This window comes from Micromesistius poutassou (genome assembly GCF_964030765.1).
Source record: "Micromesistius poutassou genome assembly, chromosome: 15".
NCBI classification, from domain to species: domain Eukaryota; kingdom Metazoa; phylum Chordata; class Actinopteri; order Gadiformes; family Gadidae; genus Micromesistius; species Micromesistius poutassou.
Window position 1 is genome coordinate 2,678,582 of NC_140285.1, and position 20,584 is coordinate 2,699,165.

A 20,584-nucleotide genomic window follows, 5' to 3' on the forward strand; every position below is an offset into this window, starting at 1 on the left:
AGTCCCACACAGCCAACGCGCAAATAAGAGTGACGAGAAACGCCATTGTCTCTGTCCGGAAAAGTTTGCGCGCGCGCGCGCGCGTGCGTGCGTGCGTGTGTGCGTGTGTGTGTGTGTAGACAAGGGAGCAGAGAGGGGAGATGGGATGAGATGATGCAGCGCCGTGGCCAGGTCTCCTTACACTTTGCATACAATTAGGATGGCAACGAAATGATTTGCTTTACTTTAGGACAAATTCAAAAAGGTAAAAACGTGTTAGTAAAAACAGACAACACTGACGTGGACTGGCATGCTACCATCTTGGACGAGCCGAGCCGAATTTAAAATTATATTTTTAATTGTGTCGTGTTGATTGTTCATTAATTTGAATTAACTACATAGTTGTAATTTAACTAGAAAATATTAGTAAAAACAATTACATTATTAGTTGTTATCCTGTTATTTCTAAGTTGTTAGTTTGTCATTATCTCGTTGATCGGTGACTGCAGGAAATGAAATAATTCTGTCCTATCACAACTTTCGTTGGAGTGTGCAACTCCAGCTTAAAAGGTCTGCTAGACCCCCACTCTGCCTCAGTGTGCAGTCGGATCCAGAGTGAGCATGTGGACTCTCCTGGCCCTCCTCATCTCCTCCAGGGCCGTCCTCTCCCAAGGCAAGTGAAAGCTTCTCTAACTAAAGACAGAAGGGCCGTGTTTAAGGTTCCTTAACACATCATCAGGTTTTAGATTAATGTTGAGAGCGTTTGATTAGGTTTTGGTAGGCTATTCTATATTCTGCAACAGCGCACCGCACAGCAATTAACTTGTGATTTTAATTGTGAAATACTGGGCAATTAATCTCAGTAGTTGGAGAGTGGAGTTTATGTAGGACTAGGATGTATATACTTCATCAATATCCCATAGTTTATATTCAAATTAATTGACTCACATTCACTGCTTTACACTGATTGACTTTTCAAATTGCTGTTGTTTCATCTTCGGAAATTGGAAATGATGTGTATGAGTTACAATGTACTTACCTGTAACTCATAAAGATTACCACATTACTAGTATTGAGACCAAGATACTTTTGAAGCGGGTACAAAATAACAACTATAATTTTTACAGATTGAACGTATCCAATATATTTCAGTTATGCTGATCTGATGATCTAATGATTAGCATTAGGCATATACTGTGCCAATCAACTCTTTGTTTCACTTGAACCCTGGCATATAGTGACCATGGTAACATTATTTAAACAACACACAATCAAACATAAGTTCCACTTAATACTGATACATAGTGACCATTAATTTATCATCACACTGTGCATGCCAACATCTGGTTGAGATTCCAAATAATGTGTGAATCATGGACGGATGGATGTGGGGTGAATGAATGGCTTGATGGATGGATGGATGAATATTAATGAATGGCCTGACGAGTGGCTGAATGGATATGAATGGATGCTTGGTGGATTCATGAATGAATGAACGAATGAATGAACAAATGGCTGGCTGTGCTTGCTGGCTGGACGGACGAATGGCTAATGAACGGATGACCGGCGAACGCAGGCGAGAACAGGCTGATGCTGCACGGCGGAGATCACCCTTGTCAGGGCTACGTGAGGCTCTTCATGGAGGGCAAGTGGGGCGTGGTGGGGAGCGACGGCTGGACCGAAGTAAACGAGCGTGTGGTGTGCAAAAGCATCGGCTGCGGCGCGCCCCTGCGCAACTCCAGCGACATGACGCTCCGCGAGGACGACAGGAAGCAGGTGTGGCTGAACAACCTCAACTGCACCGGGACGGAAGCGCACCTCTGGCAGTGTCCCGGGGGGGCTGGCCCGGGCATCGGCGTGTACACCAAGGACACGGTGAAGAAGATCACATGCTCTGGTAATACCTGCACTGCGCCCCCCCCTAACACACACAACACTGGCCTGGCCAGACCTTTTCATTGAAGAGGTGGCCCAGGCCTGGCGATCATAAAACTAAAATTGTGTGATTAATAATAATAAACAGTTCATGGTGTTCATGGTTATTATTCTGCAGAAGAGGTGGTACTCGGGCTGTTTGGGTATAAGTGCGCTGGGGCAGTATACTACACCAAGAAGAAGGAAAACTCCTCCACCTTCTTTTGTGACAACTGGGGTAAGGCCTACACCCAAATTTCTTTCAGAGATCGTATTCTTAAGAAAGTGTATAACCTGGCTGGTTTATGATTTGCATGTAATAGCATTCAGCAAATTGACTGTCATAGGCTTCTTATTAATATTAAGCTTCTTAAAAGGTTTGTGATTATCCTAGGGTTCTGAATAAGTTGTTTAGACCGCAGGTAAATAACTAATTGAGACAACCCTTAGAGACACTTGGACAATTGTACCTGTGGCTACACATTCATTATTTCGAATGAATTGCTGCCATGCTTTAATGCCTATATTCTCTATAGTCATATAGGGTTATGAGCTATGTTTTTCTCTAAGGTTTAATTTAGTTTAATGTCATGCGTTGAAATTTGAGTAACCACGTGAAAGGAAGACAGAAAAAAACGGTTCAGGTTAACAAACCGTTACAAACCGCTCCTCACAGACAGAGGCCCAGAGGACAAGTTTGCCAAAGACCTGTGCAAGAACTGCGGCGGGCTGGAGAAGGCGGACAAGCGGCTGTTCACCGAGCCCGTCCTCACGCGCCTGCCCTACCGGCGGGTCACCACTCAGTGCACGGCCCCCAAAGCGGAGACCCACCCCTGGCAGTGCGACCCCAAGGAGGCCAGCTGCGACCGTCCGGCCGTTATCGTCTGCCAAGGCATGCACATCATGGCTCTTTCTCGTTTATTGAGTTGTTTGTGTGATTGAACAAGGTCACTTGTGTCGGTCAATAATTCCCCGAAACGGAAGTCATAAAATTTATTTTTTATGCCTGCTTATTTTTTATAAACACACTTTCTGGAGTTTGACATATAAAAACAACGATGTATTGTGTGTGAATGTGTGATACAGGACTACCAAAAACATATGTATATTATAATACAATAACAGTAGCCTAAACGATATGAATGTTCATAATGTCAAACATAAGCTATTTATATTTTCTTTATCATTTAAATATTTTTACCAAAAAAAAAATATAGAGAATTATTCGTCCTATATTGTGCGTTATCTGCCCAGATCATGACGTGTGGCGGATCAATGGAGGGAGCGAGCGCTGCAGCGGGGCCGCGGTGCGGCGGGAAGGGGTGCCGGTGAAGTGCGACGAGGAGGCGGACAACTCGACGTGCGAGAGGATGCGCTGCGGAGCCTTCATCAGCAGAGCGTGCGACGAGCACGGCAACATGCTGCTCACCTGCTCGGGTAACTATTTTTTTAAATTTTTTTAAATTTATTTTTTAATTGTTTACTGATTGGCACTAACCTATTGTAGCCCTAATATCCATAATAATAATAATAATAATAATAATAATAATAATAATAGGCTACATATGATTAATTATCAATAATTAATCATCCTTAATATAATAATAGTAGCCTATTCATTATCATTATTTTTTATAATCATTTGTTTATTAAAAGTAGCCTATTCATTTCATAATCATCATCATCATCATCATCGTCATTAAAATAGTCCATCGATTGTAATCCGGTGCAAATTGGCTCCATTTTCCGTTCTATTCCAATAGACAAGATTAAAGTTATCCTGAAGAAGCCGGGCAGCGCTCCCGGAGAGAGCGACAGTTTCGGCGAGGTCCACGTGGTCGGCTCCATGGGGGAGCTGCGCGTCTGCGCCTCCAACTGGACGACCGTAAACAGCAAGGTCGTCTGCAGGGAGCTGGGCTTTGGAGAGGTCAGACCGTGTTCGTCATATCTATCCACTTAATACGCGATACGGTACATACATACGATACATAGGCCTACGATACATAATCAATAGGCATTTAAAGGGAAGCAGTCGATTTTTTTTTTTGACATTGCGTTCGTTGACGTCATCGGATATGTGAGATGTTTAAGACGATTACTTGAAATAACTATGAAACCATGAAAATAAATTAACTACGTTAATAGTAGGCCTACAAATTGTTTGACTTAATACAATTTTACCTTTTTGTTTGGGAGCATAATTGTTTACAAAGCATTTTACAGAAGGTTAGTAAAAGTAACCTTTATGTGTATAACCCTTTCATAAAAAAACAACATAGAAAAGCTTGAAAACATTAATTTTTTTGTGTGTTTTTTTAACTTTATTCGCTGTTTGGTTCCAGTTAATTAGTTCGACTATTGTGAAAAAGAGCCCACAAGCCTCGGGGATAACGTGGATAATGGATGACGTGAAGTGCTCTGGGGAGGAGGCGTCCTTGTGGGACTGCAAGGCCAAGTACTCCAAAGCCAAACGCCCGCCGTGTGACAAGGCCGCCTCGGTCACCTGTGGAGGTGAAAAAAAACCGCATTTCTTACTGACTGAAAAAAAAGAAATGTCTCGACTTAATGACTTTCTCATGCTTAAGATGATGCAGCTTGTTGTCCACTAGGGGGGGATTTGCCCTTTGCTCAATCAAGTGTTTTATGAAATAAAATTTTCAACAAAAATAACAAATGTAATTTTCAATTAGTTTGCGCAAATTCACTGAGCATTACGAGACAAAATTAGTATAGACATTAATGAATTCAGCAAGTAAAGGAGAAAGGGCCTCTCATATATATTATATTAAAATTATTATTATTATTATTATTATTCTCCTCGTTTGTCTAATATTAGCTACAGCTGAAGCTAAATGGTGACATGCTGCATGCAGCATGGTTGTGTGCATGTTGCAAGCTAGGCTACGGCTAGCTACCGATGTTGGCAGCGGATCAAAAGTGTCATGGGATGGCCACCATAGACATTTTTATAAATCTTTCTTCAAAAAGATGCATGCATGCCCACATCTGTGTCATTAGTTTCATTGGATCAGGATACGTTTCAATTTAAGAATTACATACAACAAAACCCCCAGAAATGTGAGATAATCACTATTTTTTGGTCATGGAAATGACAACATACCTTTTTTTTTTCTCTCTCTTTCATTGTTGTCCGGTACCACAGCTTCCCTCCATGTGAGGCTTGCGGACGGGCCAGGGAGGTGTGCAGGACGGTTGGAGTTGAAGCTGGCAGGCGAATGGTACCGGGTGGGGAAAGTGTGGAGCAAGGAAAACTCTGACGTGGTCTGCAAGAAGCTGCGCTGCGGAGAGGCCCGCCCCAACCAGTTTCTGGACAAGATCAGCCCGGGCTCCCTGCCCTTTTTGACGAAGAAGTTTACTTGTAAATCCTCCCAAGAACTGTCCACTTGTCCGTTGGAGGAAAAGGAACTCAGAGCCAAGGATCGACAACCGACGATGCTGGTTTGTGAAGGTCTGCCTGTTCCTCCTCTGCACTGTGCTGCCATGCTTCTCGTAGCCTTTGTAGTATTTTATTATTCATTAATAAAACATGTGCTTTTAATCATAGTGCCCATAGAGATGGGCTAGGCGCGTTGCCGTGGAATTTTGAATCCACAACCTTTTGGCTTGGAATCAAACGCCCTAGTCACCTCTCTATGTGTAGCATGTGAAAGTATATTATCTGTATTTTGTGCAAAACCTAAGTCGTACTAAAACATAGGCCCCGCGCAACCTTTGATATTGAGTAATTTGGCAGGCGCTTGTATCCAACTACTCCTTTGTCTGAACTTTGACCTCTGCAGACCACCTGGAGGTGTTTGTGAAGGGCAGCAGTTGGTGCGAAGGCCAGGTGGGGGTCCGGCAACACGACGACCACTTCTGGCTGTCGGGGTCCAATGCCACTTGGACCAAAACGGCTGCCGACCTTGTGTGCGGACAGATGCATTGTGGGAGGGCCGAAGACTACCACTCGATCCCCTTGAATGCCGCCACGACTCTGGGAATGAACCTTTGGCTGAAGGAGTACAACTGTACAACTTCCAAGGAAAAGTCCCTCTTCGATTGCCCCGATTCGATTGTGTCCAGCCAAACAGACAATCCCACCATTGCCTTTGTGAGATGTGCAGGTGAAGTGATACATGTTTAGAATTGATTTAGGTGTGTTTAAAAGTGTTTTTGTGCATGTGTGTGTGGGGTACCAACCATAACCACCCTAATCCTAACCCTAACCCACCCTATCCACAAACCACTCTAACCATAACCCTAACCCTAAACCACTCTCACCCTAACCCCCTAACCCTTAACCACCCTAACACTAAACCGCTAACCATAACCACCCTAACACTAACACTAACCCCCTAACCCTAAACCACCCTAACACTAGCCCCCTAACCCATTAACCACCCCAACCCAAACCCCCTTACCCTAATCCCTCCAACCCCTATCCTCTGACAGGCAAAATCACTCTGAAGCTGAAGAGCCAGTGTTGGGGTGAGGTAATGGTGGAGGTCAACAACAACAATGGAAGTGTGTGTCGGCACTCGTGGTCCGACGATAAGTCCAAGGCACTGTGCAAAAGCATGCACTGCGGGCACTACATCACCATGCCCAAGGACCTGCCGGTCAGTGGCAGCCTGCCCATCACGGTGAAGAGCCTGCACTTCCACCAAGGGCTCAGCACCAAGAGTTTGGTGCTGAACGACCCGGAAGCCATTGACTGCAAGGGCCAGTCCGCCATGGTCGCCTGCTCAGGTTAGCGAACTCAAGACCGTTTTTTCAGTTCCTTTTTACCATCTAAAAGTGGCAGCTGTAGAAACATAGGACTTTTCTAAGGCCTGATCTGGATCTCCCCGACATTACCCCGTCATCAGAGTGAGTGAGAGAGTGACATTAAACCATCATCCTGAGCGAGTGAGTGAGAGACATTAATCCATCATCAGAGTGAGTGAGAGAGTGACATTAATCCATCATCAGAGTGAGTGAGAGAGTGACATTAATCCATCATCAGAGTGAGTGAGAGAAAGTGACATCTGGAGAGGGTGACAATGACTGAGTGAATGAGAGGGTGAGAGATTAACACAACATCCTGAGAGTGCGTGGTAGCTTGCTCAGGTGAGCAAACTTTTTTCAGGCGATCATGCTAAGACATTCAGTATGTCACATCGTTTTATTATATGATGTTTTTCAATGCACCCCGCTGCCGACACACTCAACACTGAACCTCTACACTCCCCAATGTGTCTAAGCTCTAGGATCATGCTATGCAGTCTGTGGACAGGCCTTCGGGTCCCAAACAGAACTGAACTAATCCTTTAAATCAAAAGGAAGCATATGAATGAGAATAAGCAAGAAACAAACTGATCTGACAAAAACAGAAATGTAATTCCACTGCAGGCAGCATGAAGTTTCAGATGAGTGTGTCCAGGGACTACTGCTTTGGGACCGTGGGGCTGGTGACCGAAGACTGGTCCCAAGACCAAAGACCGCGTCTCATCTGCAGCGATGCTCTGAAGAGCCAGGAGCTGCGGGATGCCATTTGCGCTGATTTGGGATGCGGGGAAAGCGCCGCTGGAGATCTTGAGACAGTGGAGTTCTTGCCGCAGTCGCCTGGCCCATACTCCATGGTTGCGCTGACCTGTAACAGGCTCGAGGGGAGCTGCTATCCCACTTTGGAGGACAGCAACTGCGCCACAGGAAGACTCAAGTGTTCTGGTACGTTCTCCTACATCCTAGGGTCCAGGGTTAAACTCCTGGGAGGGTTTTGATATGAACAATTCATGTTAATTAAAACAAACGCTCGTTATCTGTTGACTGGGCTCACTGACTCACTGACTGGGCTGTAATATTTACTGCACTAATACAAAGCTGCTTACTTATATCACTATCCGATGCACTACAATATGTTATAATATAATATAATATCATAATTGTATCATCATCATCAAGTGGCATATTTTTTCTAAGGCCTGATTGGATTTCCCCATCTCCCCCCCCGCCCCCCCCCTCCCTCTCCAGACTGGAGGCGGCTGGTCCTGAAGAGCCCGGAAGGGGGTGGGGCCTGCGAGGGCGTGGTGTTTGTGTACTCTGAGAGTGATCCGCTGCTGGTCTCCAGCCAGGGTTGGACGGCCGTTGAGGGCGATGTTCTCTGCAGGGACCTGGGCTGCGGGGAGTACCAGAGCCACAGAGAGGAGGACCCCGACGGTGTGGCCATGTGGGGGACCTTCAACTTCAACTGCATGGGCGTGGCTACGGACAAGCTCCGGAAAAAGCCCCGGAACATCTGGGACTGCCTCCAGTCTGATGGGGTGGCTGAAAACAAGCGAAGCAAGCGGCTGCACCTCACATGCCAAGGTAGAGTAACAGTAAGAACTTCCTTTGTGGGCACTCAGAGGTAACCGTGCTTTAAAGGTGACATATTTTACCACCAGGTCTGAGTGTGATTAGCCGTTACAAGCCGTTTTGAAAATCTGCCTCTTCTGACATCACAAGCGGGCGTGTCCACCTAGATGTATGACGGACAGATGAGCAACGTTTGCCACAGTCCACTGGGGAGGCTGGTAGACTGATCTATCCAGCACACATCTAGGTGGACAGGCCCACTTGTGATGTCAGAAGAGGCAGATTTTCAAAACGGCTTGTAACGGCTGACCACACTCACACCTGGTGGTATAATATGTCCCCTTTAAGACCTTCAAGAGACAACAAGCAAGAACAAGGCGACACACAAGGGCCTGTCAAAGGCCCTCGCACGCACATTGCCCTGCACTGCAAACACCCACCCGACGACAGAACGTCAGCTGAGGTAGACATGTTCACCGGCAAGAAACCAGCCGCCACCGACGGGTGTGGTACGCTGGCTCTCCATGTCGGGGTTTGTTGGTGTTTGGTTAACATGATGCCTGGTCTCCCTGCAGGCCACCGTAACACCAGTCTGTCCAAGGACTGCAGGGGCAAGGTGCAGCTCAACAACCAGCCTGTCGTCAAGCACGGCTGGAAGCTGAACGACTCCCACATCGTTTGTGAGGAGCTGGGCTGCGGCAACGCCTTCAAGGACTTTGATTCCGGAGGAGGGAAAGCAGCAGCGGGCCAGACCCTCCAGGTCAGCTGCCTGGGCCCCGAGGGGCGGCTGGGCCAGTGCCTGACCTCTGTGGGGGCGCACAAGAGCCCGCCGGTGTCTGTCTTCTGCAACCGTGAGTGGGCAAAGGGGGGAGAGGTGGAGGAGGTGGTGGAGGTGGAAGTGGTGGTGGAGGAGGTGGCGGGGGGGGGGGGGGGTTGAGGTGGTGGAGGAGCTGAAGTGGGTGGTGGTGGAGGCAAAGGTGGCCAAGTGGGAGGTGGTGGTGATGGTGGGGGTGCAGGTGGTGGTAGTGGAGCTGGAGGGGGGCTGAAGTTGAGCCGGTGGTGTTTGAGGTGGAGGGGGTGGTGTAGGGGGTGGTGGTGGTGGTGGAGGAGGTGATGGTGGTGGTGTATAATGGGGTGGTGGAGGTGGTGAGCGAGGTTGAGCCGATGGTTCTAGAGATGATGGTGTAGTTGGAGGTGGTGGAGGTGGTGATATATACTGATGTATCTATCCATCTATCTGTGTTATATACAAACCATATTTCAAATTTTGTCTTGAAAAGTGAGTGCGACTTCTAAACTAACTTCCTTTCTAATGCCTCTTTTATCCTCTCTTCAAGCAGAAATAATCACTAGGGCAGATTTTGTAGTTCTCATATAATTTATCGTCCATCTCTCTCTTGCTGTGATCTCCAGATGCCTTTAAATTCAACACCACAGAGAGATGCGGAGGCCGGGTGGCGGTGCAGTATCCAGATGAGGAGTGGAAGAAGCTGTGTCTCGTGGGGTCCTTGCACGGTGAGTGAGTGCCAGGGTTCTGCCTCAGAGGAAAGCTAAGCCCAGTAGACGGTTCGCAGATGATGTCACCCTCAGTGGTGCGAACAGAAGATGGAGGCTGGAAGTGTTCACTTACATGCACATACACAAACATACACACACATACACATCAGGGATGGAAATTAACAACCGCCACACGCCATTTGCGGGTGGATTTGTATGGTGGGTGAATTGTGTCACTTCACAATTATTGACATATAATTCTTATATATATTCTTCCAATGCTTTGCGTCGTAGCTAATTCAAATTTCAACCGTTTCCCATCGTTCAACAATTAAACGAATCTAGAGATTTGTATCTATCTAGCCGTGAAATTTCAATAGCTGTTATACTTTTTTCTGTATCGCAGTTTTAGTTTCAAAACGTCGTATTCTACCATTCGTCCCATTGTAACCGGCGGACCTGCCACTGTTTAAGACGTCGTAACTAATTCATTCACTTTTCAACCGTTAACTTTCATTCAAAAATGTCACTTATCTACAGACTTGTATATTCAACAATATCCAAACGAAATTTCGATAGCATTTATGTTTATTCAGAATCACAGTTTAAGTTTCGGGTTCAGTTGATCTCACAGTTACACATCGATTACACATTGATCTCTGACAGTTACACATCGTAGGCCTAACTAAATCAATTCTCAATCGTTTACCTTCGTTCAAAAAATGTCACAAATCTACAGACTTGTATATCCCATAATATCCAAACGAAATTTCGATAGCATTTATATTTATTCAGAGTTTCACAGTTTAACGGATTCCTTTTCAGTTGACTTCACGTTGACGCTCGAGCGAGGGGACGTTCAGCAGTGTTGCCAGATTGGGCTGCTTTTTGAGGATCAGACATACAAATTCAGCTACTATTACTTCAGTTACTTCTACTTCAGCTATTAGTATTACTAATTCAGCTACTACTACTATTTCAGCTACTTCTACTATTTCAGCTTCTACTACTACTTTCAGATTCTTCTACTATTTCAGCTTCTACTACTACTTTCAGATTCTTCTACTATTTCAGCTTCTGCTACTACTTTCAGATTCTTCTACTATTTCAGCTTCTACTACTACTTTCAGATTCTTCTGATGGAAAAAATGATGTGTATGAAAAACACTTCTTATCTATTGTTACTATTATATTGTTTAAAATGTATGCATATATCAAAAAAATATAGCGTATAAAAAGTGGCTGGTAAAAAAGATGAGTGGCTGGTGGGCAAAAAAGTAAATTTCCATCTCTGATACACATACACATAGACACATACACATACACACATACACTGGATTTTGGTGTCAAGCCTATGCGTTTAATGTTACGTGAATAAGGCCAAAAAAACTATATGTTAATATTGATATATATTTACTGTTGTTACAACACATCCTAAGCATAGGGTCTTGAAAGGAAACATTAGCTGTGTTTGAAATCGTTCCCTATTCACTCACTCACTATTCCCTATATAGTGTTTATGATATAGTGAACTATAGGGAACGAACAAACGAGAATTCGGACACTACGCTGAACATTTTTAAATGTCATTTGCGTCAGTAAATGCGCCCGCATTGCATTGTGGTACGGGAGTAAGATGTAGGGAACATCATATGTTCACTCAAATTTGGGGTATTTTATAGTCCACTATATAGTGAATGAAATTAACCACTGAGAATTCGAACACCACTACAAAATGGCGAGCACCCTATATAGTGCACTATATCCATGATAGGGAACGATTTCAAACACAGCTCTTGTCATCATCTCCATAACTATTCTAATTCGGTTTTGCTGACATTTGACTGAAGGAATGCAGAATGTGAAGCCAACATTTGACACTATCCCCTCCACATACCCGTGATGTCGCTATCCACCTGAGGGGGACTGAAGACGGGGACAGAGTGATAAGGGGAGACTAACCCATACCTCAGCCCCATGTTCCCCCTCACAGACAAAGTGAAGGACCACCTGTGTGAGATGCTGAGCTGTGGCAAGCCAATTACACAAGAATCCCCTCTGACTACATCAAAGGAAGAGAAGCAGGTCAATACATTCTCTGTACGCCACACTATCGTTCAGAAGATCACATTAACAATACCGCTATGAATGAAACATTAAATCAACTCATTTAATGTGGGCTTTTGTTTATTTTGGTATATGTTCCAAAAAACGTCAGCAAGGAATAAAGATTATTTTCTGGGGTGACGTTTTAAATATTCAGAATACTTTTAAACACAGAAGGGCTCACTTTGTAGTGGTCGTTTGTAGGAGGATCTTAAAGTGCGCCTGGAGTGTTCTAAAAACCACATGGACATCAGATACTGCGTGAGCATGCAGCCGTGCAAGGGGGCCAAAGCGGCAGAGATATACTGTGATGGTGAGTCAAGTCCAAGGCCAACTTTATTGCTACAAAGTTGTGCTTACAATCCGCAATCTCACCGCTATGTATACGCATCTAAATGATGTCACTGTGCATCTAAGCAATGCATGTTTGTGTGGGCAAGTGTGTGGATGATGGCTGGTTTAGAGTCAGGCTGGAGTCAGGCTGATTGGTCCATCCGTCATCCAAACACACACCCATAGATTGATATTCGCTGTTCATATAATACAGAATATTAGATTTACTGAATACTGAAAATCAGACTTGATACATTCTATTTTACATTAGATTTTCTATTTAAGCAATAGATCACGACAGGCTGTGGTATGTTCTCATTATACCACAGTTAAGGGGCGTTGAAAGTCGGAAAAGCATTTTTTTAACAAATACAAAAAAGTAGTCCCTCCTGGCTGCCTGCAAAGTGTACAGCGGTTGCTATGCAACACACGGTAGCGTCCTTCAGAGAGAAGGCTAGAGACGGTAGCTTGGTTCGCCGGCAATTTAGCCTACAATCGAGTTCACTCACCGTGTGCCTATAGCTTTACAACATTTCCACCCTCTCCATCAATCAACATATTTTTAGGCTTCAGTGAACCAGCTATTCCTTTATATATAAATAAACAACAGTTCAAGTTAGGTGCGGAGTGATACTGAACTCTGTATGTATGTATATGTATACTCTGTGTGTATACACTCATTATACAACAGTTGGGAACCAATCAGATCGCTTGATTTAAGCCACCCGTTTTATAATACACATTTGATTTTAGATCTTTCAAATTAGATTTCATACATTCTTTGATCGATAAGCTTATCGACCAAAGAATGTATCAAATCAAATTCTCAGTATCAACTGCAAATATCAAACTGTGGGTTTGTGGAATGTTTGTGGAAATATCAAACATTGATTAGGCAATGAAGCGTGGTTGGGCGTTCACGCAGTACACATGTAAGCCTGTGTGGTTGTGTGACTGTTACCAGGTTACGTCCCCCCCCCGCCCACCGACCTGAGGCTCCCGGTGGGCATTGTCTCTGGATTGGTGGTTCTGCTGCTGGCTGTGGGTCTCTTCTTCCTGCTGAGGCGTCGCCTCCTGAGGAGTGAGTTTTCAGACGGACACTGACTTCGGTCTAAGAAGAGTTTGGGAATTACTTTTTTTTGTGACTCCAACTTCTTCTTTGACACACACACGCACGCACGCACACACACACACACACACACACACACACACACTCAATCACGCACTCTCTCTCTCACTCACTCACTCACTCACTCACTCACTCACTCACACACACACACACACACACACACACACACACACACACACACACACTACAAATTGTTAAATTTTTCGGGGGTCTGTTTGTATGTAAACAGACCTTCAATGAGACAAACCTTTTCAATACTTTTTCTCAACAAATATAGCTTATAAATCTACAACCTCCCATGACCCCATATCCATAAAAGGGTTCAAAATTTGGTTCTCCGCCCCATTGTTAGGAAGTGTTTGTCTAATTTCCTCACTCTGGTCCAGTTATCCTTATGCAGGAGTCGTAATGGGACAATCACGCCACTAGAGGTCAGCCTTAATGCACATGGATTTTAACCGGCCCATTTACACATCTCCGTCGTTTTTCAAAGCGCTCAGAACATACAGCACTTAAACTTCTGTTAACATAAAAAATAAATAAAAAAAAGATACTAAAAATGATAATACTTACGTATAAAGAAAGGCTCTGTGTGTGCGTGTGCGTGTTTGTGTTTGTGTAGCACACTATGTTTCTGAGCAGGCCTACAATGTGAGTCGTGCGTTCATGTGAGTGTGAACCCAACATGTCTTGTCTCCACCGGTCCCGCTTTGAGCGCAGCCGGGGTCCCCAAGCGGCGGGACATGGAGGTGGACACCAGCGACTATGATGACGTGGGCAGCAGTGTCAACGGGAAGGGCAGCTTGAGCCGCATGGGTGAGTGGGCTCACGGTCGGAGCAGGACCAGGACTAGGTCTATTCTGAGGCCTGACTGATGGGTTATATTTTGCCCCCATTTTGTCCCCATGTTGTCCCATCGGCGGGCGGCATGTGGCTCAGGAGGTAGAGCGGGTTGGCTTGCAACCGGAAGGTTGCTAGTTCGATCCCCGGCTCCTCCTAGCTGAGTGTTTAGTGTGCAAGGCTGGCTTGCATGGTTGACACCGCTGTCGGTGTGTGAATGTTTGTATGAAACGGTGAATGTGGCTGGAAAAGTGTGAATAAATGCACCCCGTTCACCATTATTTACCACCCATTTTGGATTTACTTTATTATTTTATAATAATTATTACTATTATTGCTCCCTCAGTGAGCTCTGATCCAAGAGATGATTGGAGGTGCGTCCTATAGTGTGTCACAGGAAACAACTAAACGTTATTGTGCACAAGGAGAGAATTGGATGGAAGGTTGACAGATTCGACCGCTCGTGGTTTCATTCCAGACTCCAGGTCGCTCCCCGCTGAGGTTCCATGGAACGACTCGGACAACGTCTCGCTCTCTTACGATGACATCGCTGAGGCGGGCCCCGGCGAGACACTGCCCCTGACGAAGGAGGAGGCCCCTGAAGAGGAGACCCCCGAGGACAACCCAAAGATTTGTTACGTTGTTCCCAGCTCAGGTCAGGTCAGGCTTTCTAACAAAGGAAGCCGTGTTGAGTCACTGATCAAAACCGCAATGCAGAAGTGAAGACGAAATATTAATCGTGTTGTCCCACTAAATTAAAATCCAATGCCACTCACACAACTACTGCTACAGCTACTACTACTACTAATGACCTCAACCATTATCAGTTTCCTTGGGTTATTCCTTGGCTTGAGTTATGCCCAGTTACTCTTTGAAGAGGACAACATGAAGATTACACTACTAGATTAATATATTTTCCACTACAATAACTAAATACATCTCAATATAAAACAATATAAATACATGTGTTTTAATGCTATGCTATGCTAAGATATGGGTTGATATAACGCTAAGAGTTATGTTTAGCAGACAGTGTCAGCTAAGAGGTATAGTATACGTGTTCATGTGCTACATCTCCCTAATGCTTTGGGTTGTGTTTAGCAGACAGCCCGAGCCATGGGGCGGGCGTCCTGGAGGATTACGACGACGTGACAGAGCCTGAACCCCAGGTCGCCGAGGCGCCCGCGGGGGGGGCCGACAGCGGGCTGAAAACGCCGCACAGAGAGCTTCCAGAGGTGCCCCCGGACGACATGGAGGGAGACTATGACTATCTGGAGCAAGATCCACCGGGGTGAGACTCAACTGTAGAGAGAGAGGGAGAAACGGGGATGTCTTTCTTGGAACGACGGTCGGAGGAGAAATTTACATTGAGTTGAAACTTCAAAATGGCGTCGGGGAAACTCAAGGCTCATCTTGATAGAAAGTGCCTTTTTTTAAACTTTTATAATCTTAAATATGTTACTCTTATTATTATTACTATTATTAACCAGTTAAAGCTTAAACTTGAGTCTTCAGTTAGTTTCAATATTAATGTTAATGTTTAATCAAGATCATGTTAATTGGTTTTACGTTTTTTTAAGTAGTAAAAAATAAGTAGAATAAGTTTCCTTTCTATGTAGGAATGAGTTACAATGAGTAGCCTGCCCCTGTCTTTCAGTTCCTGACATCAAATCGCTTTATTTTCTTTACTAAATGCTACATGTATCAATATGCACCCTTAAACATGAAAAAAGAATAACGAGCTGTGATAATCCCTTAAAAAAAAAAAATATATATATATATATATATATATATTAGCTTTTAACCAAATATGTTTAAGCATGCTTAGTCAGTTTTCGCTTTCAATTGCAACTATTGAGCCTTGTATTACAGTGAAGTAACTGTGTGTCTAAGAAACTCATTAAAATGACTTTACTCAAAACAATAGACTTGTTCAATATGACGTGGAATAAAAATAGACTTGAGTGTTAAGTTTTCTGTTTTTTGGTGATTTTAAGATTTTCAAATCTAGCCACATGAATTGTTTTATTCCAAAAATGGTATGCAGTTACTGTATAGCAGGATGTCTTTCACAAAATATGTTATAACTTATAAAATAAGTGGACCTCTTAGTTCTGGGATCAAATTGGCATAATGTTTTGTTACCTTTAAATATATATTTATTCAAGTCTTCAGCCTTTTTCCTTTGTTCCAAAACAGGAAAATATAATTGCATTATAATAAGCAAATACATTGTGCAATTATATAACTCATCCCCCCCGAAGCACTTTATCATCAATGCCCCACTTAGACGACCACCAGTATACGCTTATTGACGGGGGCTGGAGTCACTTTGCCCAAAGACATCACCAGGAGACGAACCAACACCACTCTATTGGGTCTGATTGGTTTTCCTCCGAGATGCCCTGCGACCCAAGGAATGGCTCTGATGCTGAGGTTCAAACTGTATGTGTGTATTGGTATAGTTTGAACCACAGCACAAAGAGCCACTCCTTAAAAAGACAAACCCACACAAGCCTTCACTTCATATCCTATGAGGATCTTCTCGTCTTAATCCTGCTGCTGTTAAGGTCATCTGTTCGCTGAAGCCTTCACGACAAACTTCTTGTTGTTCTGCTCTTGTTCTGCACTAAGACGAAAGAATATTGTCAGCTCACTTTGACATTCTTCAAAACCAATCCAATACGTCCCCCCCCCCCCAGCCCACCTCAAGCAATGACCACGAGATCTATAAGACAACAGATGCTATGATCGCTTCACAAGCACTGGTGTGTGACAAACATGGACAGACAGATGGATTATGAAAGGCTGACAGACAGACACACTGTCTAGCCTCACATGTTTCCCCCTCTGAGGTATCCGGGGGGGCCAGGCTCCGACGGCACAGCGATATACCCCCAAAGGGACTCATTTGAGTGTAGAGGTCGTGGGATCATGGCAGAACATGGCAGCCACTAGAGCCATACCCTACTTAGGCAGAGCCTGAGTGGGAGCCGGAGTCTGATAATCGGGGCCAAAAACCAGCTCCTTTAGAGGACCTACATTGATGGGGTGGTATTTCCCCAAACAAAGCATTACAGAGCAGCCCCGTTTCCCGGGTTACGGCTGCAGCCTTCTCACTCAAAACGAGACCATCTTAAATTTATTTTTTACTGCCATTCATCCTTAAATGGCCGATCAATATCTCAGCCCGCCTCAGTGATCAGGAACATTCCCCGCTTCCTCTTGTCAGCGGCCAGCACATTTATTTGTAAGGGCTATACAGGGTCTTAAATGTGTATATTTGAATATGTATCGCACTTCAATAAATAAGAGGAACTAATAGGAGTCTTTGCATCATGTACATTTCTAAAATACCTCCACGTTTCAACCGACGACTATAGCGACATGGCAGGATCTAGGGAAATAAATCAGTGGAGACTATTTCAGACATCTGATTCATCTCCCAGTGATGATAGACTTTTGATCAGTCTGGAGATGCGGTTTCCTGAAAAACGATCTGTTGGCAATAGGTTGGCAGGGGGTTTGATTAATGGAGTGGTCTGTAAAAAACAGTTGGAAACATGTGACCATTGCTATAACATGAGCTAACTAGCATGCTCAGCAATTGAAATCACTGCAACATCTACTTGAACCATGTCATGCCATAAGGCAACTGGCCTGGGTTGAGCTATGTCCCAGAAAACCAGTGCTATGCTGTAAGCTTACTGGCTTGCTAACTAAATTGGCACGCCAAATCGCTCAACTCAACCCTAGTGAACCATGCTAGGCCAAAAGCTAACTATCATTCTAGCTAGCATGCTAAACAGCTAGGTATATGACGTGTGTTCGACCCTGCTTAGAGGGGGGTACTTCCTGGGCAGGGCTATCACTTTTCAGCCTGGATCCCAATGCTTATGGTGGACACGTCTCTTGAAGAGTCTAAATATCAGCCAGCCTCCTGAACCACATCTGACCAGCCTGTCCCAGCCTCTGCGGGGGGGGGGGGGGGGGGGGGGGGGTAGCTGGGGAGTCGGTTGGCCAACAAGCAGCCCTCTCTGTCAGCGGGATCTTGGACACAAAACCAAGAGGTTAGCTGAAAGACGACCCAGTTTAGCGTAATGTGCTAAACATGCTGTAAAGCATGGGGGGCAGGCCCCTCCGGACTCCAGGGGGCCTGGGTTGGCTCATCCCCCCCCACCCCCCACCCCCCACCCCCTGTATTCCTGGGTGTTCGGTTCAGAGATATAGAGAGACGGGGGCCCTCCAGTGTCCCCAGTAAGCCTAGCTGAGCAGGATGTCCGTCAGCACGGGGCCAGCTGCAGCAGATGCTCGGAGAGTTCAGTGAGGGACGGTCGGTAGAGGGGGCGGTCAGCTCAGGGGAGACCAGAGGAGGGAAAAGAGAACGGTTGAAGTCCGAAACCATGTATGATGTCGCCTCAGGGAGGGTCATGTGATCATCAGAAGGGCTTAATGGTGTTCATCGCCTTCATAAATACACTGAAACGGATGATGCAATAAAACAATAAGCAAACGCAGCAAAACAGATATACAGCGGCCAGCACTGAACAACATAACAGCGGTGAGGTAAACAACACAACAACTGAACTCTGACCGATACCGGATACAACATGCATGCGTGCTGCTGACCACGAGGGTTAGCAGGCATAGAGTGAATTCATGAACTCATGAATTCATGATTAAGTGAATGACTGAGTGGGTAGGTGAATGAGTGAACGACTGAATGAAGGTCAATGAGTGAGTGAGAGGGTGAAACGCGGGTCAGTGAGAAAGAGTGGAGCATTGTTTTTGTCATTATTTGAATCCTAATGCTGCTTTATCCTCTCCACCGTAATGGACCAGGTGAATGCTGAATTCAAATGCTGTTTTTTCTGAATCTTACACTGAGTTTGACACAAATATTTGTGTTTACTCGTGTGTTTTATATGGTTGTCAAATGAGTGTGTGGGCAAATCAGAACCAAGCCATTTTTTTATTTCATCTTATGGACCCTGGCTCCTGCAGACTTTTTGGAGTCCTTTGGGATTGTGGTACCGAGGTTGTGGTAGGGCAGCCTTGCTCTATACATGATTTGAATGTCTTTTGTATATATCAGTTGTGTAGTTTGGCAGTGAGAATGGTGCTCTTCAGTTATGGAGGAATTCAACAGGTATTTAATAAAAAGGTTGTATTTAATATTAATATTGAAGACCTTGTGATTATTGTACACAGAGACATTTCCATGGCTAAGTTGTCAAACATATACAATAATAATACAATCATATCTGTGCAGAATATTAAACCATTAAACATTGTAACTATATTCAATGTAATTGAACATCGTGCGTATTTCTTATTAACATTTATATTTACCCTCTTTATGATATATAACAAATATTAAAAATATATATATATATATATAAAAAAGAAAATGTTCCAGGATATCATATTCCTGAGGTACCAGTTGGAGACCAAACCAAAAATGTGTAGCATTAATTGACATAATACATACTCCATGTTACAGAATGCATCTGACCTGCCTTTTCAATATAAAAATACTATGGGCTCTCACTCATCGCAGCGCAGTTTAGCTCACGAAAAGCTGATACATGTGGCATAAGAAACGCCTCTCATCCATAGCAGTTCTCCTAACATGATCACCCCACTCAAATCCCTGTTGCTGTTTACATTCAGTCCTCTTGTCATATGATATAGCAGCAATGCAAAACAACGACAACTTAACTCTAATTTAACTCCACGGTACCAGAATCCAGGCTGGATCACACCAGGCATACCCTGACCATGTGTCGACCACAAGTTCCACAAGTTCCAGTTCCAGGCTTGCACCAACATAGCAAGACAGAGTCCTCGCATGGTTACACATACTTGGTTCAGTCAATCACCGCTTCGATTCTAAAGTCCCAGTCCCTGGTGTGCGGCGTTAAGTCTTGTTGGGTTTCTCCCTGTCCTCTATCACCCTGGCCTCGTTGGAGTTGGCGCTGGCGTTGGGGTTGACCTTGTCCTTCTCCGGGGCCTGTGGTTGTTCCTTGAGCCAGTCCTTCTCCACGTACGCCCTCACCTCCCCCACGGTGAAGCGGCTCCCGGCCTCGGGGCTCAGCAGCTTCCCGAACATCTCCATGGCCTCCGGGGTGAACTTCCTCCACAGCGGGGGCACCTCCTCCTCCAGCACCTCCTCGCCATCGTACTCCAGGGCATTGAGCTCCTCGCCCTCGTCCTCCTCCCATCCCTTCTCCTCCTCCTTCTCCTTCTCCCGCTCCCTTTCCTCCTCCTTCACGTGGCACCAGTCGGCAAACTCCTGGTAGAACTCGTCGGCGTCCGTACAGCGCTCCCAGGGGAAGTAGCCGGTGAGGATGCAGAAGATGACCACCCCGAAGGCCCAGGTGTCCAGGCTGGGCTCCACGCTGAGCGGGGGGGCCGTGGCCTCGTCCTCCTCCTCCTCCTCCCCCCGGC

At 45.1% G+C, this 20,584-nt stretch overlaps 2 protein-coding genes across 5 annotated transcripts in view; one reads left to right on the top strand and one right to left on the bottom strand.

Annotated features, from left to right (window-relative positions):
• The first annotated feature begins 1,404 nt into the window (after positions 1-1,404).
• On the top strand, positions 1,405-15,988 carry LOC311359109 (antigen WC1.1-like). Of its 4 annotated transcripts, none has more exons than XM_084479066.1 (19): positions 1,405-1,876; positions 2,033-2,131; positions 2,570-2,785; positions 3,148-3,330; positions 3,657-3,820; positions 4,236-4,404; positions 5,057-5,362; positions 5,694-6,017; positions 6,346-6,642; positions 7,285-7,602; positions 7,906-8,241; positions 8,805-9,080; positions 9,643-9,744; positions 11,720-11,811; positions 12,037-12,145; positions 13,130-13,246; positions 14,015-14,110; positions 14,613-14,789; positions 15,236-15,988. In XM_084479066.1, exons 1-19 carry the CDS (start codon positions 1,570-1,572, stop codon positions 15,427-15,429), a joined length of 3,882 nt encoding a protein of 1,293 aa, XP_084335192.1. In that variant the 5' UTR covers positions 1,405-1,569; the 3' UTR covers positions 15,430-15,988. The 4 variants fall into 4 exon arrangements, with proteins under 4 accessions (XP_084335192.1, XP_084335193.1, XP_084335194.1 ...); XM_084479067.1 differs by having other exon boundaries at positions 15,239-15,988; XM_084479068.1 differs by having other exon boundaries at positions 2,036-2,131.
• A 3,414-nt stretch (positions 15,989-19,402) lies between these two features.
• LOC311359884 (serine/threonine-protein kinase SBK2) overlaps positions 19,403-20,584 on the bottom strand; it is a 3,698-nt gene continuing 2,516 nt past the window's right edge. The window contains exon 4 of the mRNA XM_084479912.1: positions 19,403-20,584. This exon is cut by the window's right edge and continues 250 nt beyond it. Coding sequence (XP_084336038.1) covers positions 20,055-20,584 — 530 coding nt within the window. The 3' untranslated portion in view covers positions 19,403-20,054.

What these genes read in the sequence shown, in the direction of transcription:
- LOC311359109 (XM_084479066.1), top strand. Translation starts at nt 1,570, where the DNA reads ATGCTGCACGGCGGAGATCACCCTTGTCAGGGCTACGTGAGGCTCTTC. An exon ending in CATGCTGCTCACCTGCTCGG is followed by an intron (nt 3,331 to 3,656) that starts GTAACTATTTTT and finishes CTATTCCAATAG; the next exon opens with ACAAGATTAAAGTTATCCTG. An exon ending in GGGAGCTGGGCTTTGGAGAG is followed by an intron (nt 3,821 to 4,235) that starts GTCAGACCGTGT and finishes GTTTGGTTCCAG; the next exon opens with TTAATTAGTTCGACTATTGT.